The sequence below is a fragment of the Arachis duranensis genome, chromosome 1 (assembly GCF_000817695.3).
Source record: "Arachis duranensis cultivar V14167 chromosome 1, aradu.V14167.gnm2.J7QH, whole genome shotgun sequence".
In the NCBI taxonomy this organism is placed as follows: Eukaryota; Viridiplantae; Streptophyta; class Magnoliopsida; order Fabales; family Fabaceae; genus Arachis; species Arachis duranensis.
In genome coordinates, this window is record NC_029772.3 from 5682268 (window position 1) to 5686429 (window position 4162).

General features: G+C 38.7%; 1 protein-coding gene across 8 annotated transcripts; it reads left to right on the forward strand.

The window, feature by feature from the left end:
* LOC107490908 (uncharacterized) lies at positions 1-3934 on the forward strand. 8 transcript variants are annotated; one of them, XM_052258041.1, is made up of 4 exons: positions 1-270; positions 711-1067; positions 1798-2619; positions 3508-3934. In XM_052258041.1, exons 3-4 carry the CDS (start codon positions 1883-1885, stop codon positions 3512-3514), a joined length of 744 nt encoding a protein of 247 aa, XP_052114001.1. In that variant the 5' UTR covers positions 1-270; positions 711-1067; positions 1798-1882; the 3' UTR covers positions 3515-3934. The 8 variants fall into 8 exon arrangements, with proteins under 8 accessions (XP_052114001.1, XP_052114005.1, XP_052114002.1 ...); XM_052258045.1 differs by having other exon boundaries at positions 711-847; XM_052258042.1 differs by having other exon boundaries at positions 711-825.
* The last annotated feature ends 228 nt before the right edge of the window (positions 3935-4162 follow it).

Here is a 4162-nt window from a genome sequence, read left to right on the forward strand (position 1 = left end):
GATGAACGCTTTGCCTCTCATTCGTTCCTTTCTTACTTTCGTTCATTCCTTCACCCAGAGAAAACAAAAAGGGAAAACCTAGCTAGCCTCCACCGCCGCCGAACTGAGTGACCTACTGCCGCCATCCGTGGCCATTCGAGGAGTCTCTCTTCGTACTGTTGGCGTTATCCAAGTTGAACCCCCTGATCGCTGTCTTCTTCCTCGCTCGGCGCCCATCCTCCATCGGATTCGTCCTGTCGCCGTCGCCGTCGTCTCGTCGCCCTTTCGAAGGTCAGTGGCTTTGGTGTGCACTTGTTCTTCGTTTTCGTTTTACTCCCTGACTCTCTGTTCTGAAATTAACAAATCATTGAATGATTATAGGGTTTTGTGTTTTTGTTCAAATCATTGATTTGCTCTGGCTTTGGTGTGCTGCTGTGGGTTCTGGGTTCTGGTGTGCTGTTGTGTGTTTTGTGGCTCTGCTGTGTTTTTGTTGAAATCATTGAATGATTATTTGTTAAAATTTTTTAGTCAGTTGTTAATGTGCTTTGAACTGGCCAGTTGCTGGGCATTGGGTACCCATTTCGCATTATGTTGCCATGTCACATGCTTGTAATTACTTTATATTCAGTTAGGTCTCATGATATCGAGCAAGGTTTGAAATTTTGTACATTTTCAATGCATATCTGTAAATGTATTATTAGTAGTCATTCGCGATTCCTCTGTGCTTGCAGCCTCTTAGCATCTTATGCCAGTTGTTTCGGACAGAGACTGGATTTTCTCATGGTGATGGTCAAGGCCATGCAAATTTATTCAAAGTAGTTAAGCATTACTTGCCTGGTCCAGGCAGTATGCTCTCTGGTTCCCTAGAGTAAACATTTTGTGAATTCATGAATATTATAATATTTCTTGGAGACAAATCCATAGGGGGAGTATTGCATAATCTCATGTTAACAACAACAACAACAACAACAACAACAAAGCCTTGTCCCACTAGGGTGGGGTCGGCTAAATCTCATGTTAACAACAGAGACAAAAAGTTCACCTCACTACACTATATAATCATGCATCCAGGCTCATATATATTTCCAGTTAGTTTGTAGTTCATCTCTATATGTTGCTTGAGGTATTCTAAAATAGATCAAAAGGCACTTTTATGTCATGTCTTACCTATTCGTCAAGTATATTAGTATATTTCTTAATATTAATGTATTTATGCGATGAATTCCTATTATTTGTAATATTAAGGAGATGGATTCACCATTAATACGTACAAGGTTTGTTCAATTTGTTTGATCTTTTTTTATTCTTTGTATTAGGAAAGAGACGAAAGAGATATTGTTGTCTGAATGACAGTGCTGTCATGAGACAAAAATGGGTTGAGTTAGCTAACCCCAAAACCACATTTTGATATACATGGTTGATTCTTTATCTCTAGTCAATGAATTTATAGAAATCACTGCAAGAAATTTAAGCCACTAAGAGTTGTAAAGAGGGGTATTCCATGTAGTGTTTTAAATTTAGACAATATTTTAAGATTTATATTAGATTATAATTATATTTTAGGATGTTTATTTATAATTTATTTATTATTTTATTCTAAAACGTTTTTTCGGTTGAACCACGAGTAGACTGGTTGGACCAACGAACCAATGATTAAAGCGGTTCGATGACTGGTCCGGTTCTCAGAACCTTTCTATTGTATATGACACTCTTGGGGTTTTCAGAATTCCCAATTACACCCGCGGACACACAACATATTCCAAATTAAATTTACAACAAAGTATTGCAAATTTATTATCAATATCGTATCTCTCGCAGGAAAAATCGAAAGAGGCCTATCATCAAGCTCATAGTTCATCAATAATCTCCAACCTCAGTAAGCTGAATCGTTAAGCCACCGAAAATGGGAGGCCATGGTGGCCTCAACATTCTCCCGCAGAAGCGGTGGAACGTCTACAACTACGAGAACAGGGAAAAGGTCCGCCGCGACGAGGAGCAAGCCACCAGAGACGAGCAGATCAAGCGCGACGAGGTCAGAAAGCGCGATGCCGAGTTCCGCCTCGAGCGCCTCCGCACCGCCAAGGGTTTGGCTCCTCTCGTTAAGGCCAAGGCAGAGGAAGAGAAGGAGGAGGAAGGAGAAGAAGAACCAGAATCGAATAATTCGGGTAACAACGGACACATTAACTTGTTCGAGGGGATTAAGATTTTCGATCCTGTACGAGGAACCGAGAAGAGGAAGGAGTTGTTGGGGGAAAGGGAAGGGTGGAAGAAGGAGAAGAGGATGAAGAAAGAAGAAGGGAAGTCCTCGGGGGTGGCGGTGGGTCCCGAGGATGACAAGTATAGGTTAGGGTATGGGGTAGCAGGGAAGGGTGTGAAGATGCCTTGGTATCTTGAGAAGCGGAATGGCGATGATGAGAAGGGTGGTGGGGATGATAGTGATGGAAAAGTGAAGAATGAGAACAACAAGAAGAAGAAGAATGGGAGGAAGACTTTGGAGGAGTTGAGGGAAGAGAGGTTGAAGAGGGAGAAGCGCGAGAAGGAGCGCGAGAGGGTGTTGATCGGGGAGAAGGGCTGCAGCAGCAGCAGCCATGGTGAGCCCCGCAGTGATAGAGATGTGTATGGGAACAAGAAGTTTAACAGGTGATCACATATTGACCATGTTTTTAATGTTATGCATTTGGCAATTTTGTTTGAAGCTCTTTTAAATGATAAATGCTCTTGGTATATCTACTACGACATGCTTAGAAATTCAATGCTGTGTAAAAAGTTGTTGATTCAGTAATCTTGTAACAGAAAAGAATAATGTAACGAATCAAAAATCAAAATTGGCTTGGTTTTCTTTCATCAAGTAATTTCTTAATTCTAAATGTCGAAATACAGTTAGGATCATATATTTCTAAAATAAAGTTACAAAATTAGTAGAGATATATGCCCCCCATTCAAATTTTGTATCTGACCTGCAACTGTTTTCTTACTTGATCGTGCACAAGGTTCTGACTTCTGGGGTCTCATTATTGTAAAACATAATATGAATATGAATATGACATTGTCTATTTGAGTTTTTCAGGAAGTAATTCAGAATATGCCTGAGATCCTCAGTCCATCTTATTAACCTGGGTTTTTTTTTTTCCACCTTTGTTACTGTTTCACTGGCCACTATTTGAATGGTGTCATTTTTTCCTAATATTGATTTATTGAATTGCTCCACATTTAAATATGATACTTAACATTATAATTCATAATTTTAATTATTTTTTAACTTACCCTTTGGACTTTTCCTTTCCAAAGTATATAGTCAGATATAATTGTAAAGGAATGTTGAGTGAATGTTATGTTTGCGAAAATGGACTACTGGCCGTGTTTCTTTCTTTACATTTACATATAACAGTAGATTATGTTTGATACTGACCCCAGATGATGACAGGCCAAAAAGTGCACATCATACCTGATGTTACGAGATAACGATTTTATTGGTTATTCTGTTTCATTATTTTGTTTAATGAAAACCCATATTCTATTGTTTTACAGGCGATAATTTCAGTAAGTGACACAGATTTCCTTATTGATGCGTCCTCCATGTCTTGTTGCACGGATCTCTGGATTTGCTCTGCCGGATATGGCCTTTGGGATTTTGTTCTTTTTGTTCTAGGGTAATTCATTGCATATTCACAAATCACATGCAGTTTCTTGCAACCCACATCAAAGCTCCCACTTTGCTAAATAGACCCGGTAAAATCACCTGTCAGAGTTTGTGCTATTAATTAGACTCGAGTCCAGTGGACTCAAATTGCTTGTCTGTAAGGGGAAAAAGAAAGCAGAATCACGTTATATTTTTTGGTTTGGAGTTTCTAAAGCTTTTAGATGAAGCTTAGTTTCCGATTATTGCCCTGTGTAGAAAGGATCTTCAAATTGCTTGAGCTTATGTGAAAAAGTGGGAAATAACATTTTGTTATCATTATTTTTAGTTTAGAGTTTGTTAAGTTTGTACCCGAGTTTTGATCATTAACTTGTATATTTAGAAACGACTGTCAAAAAAAAAAAACCCTTGTATATGAAGAAATGCCGATGATTAAAATAATGCAGTTGTGTTTGAAAAGAACCTGCGACTTTATACTACTAGAGAAATACTTTTATACTGGGAATTTCGAAAACCATACTAGACAATTAGACATGCATTTTGGAT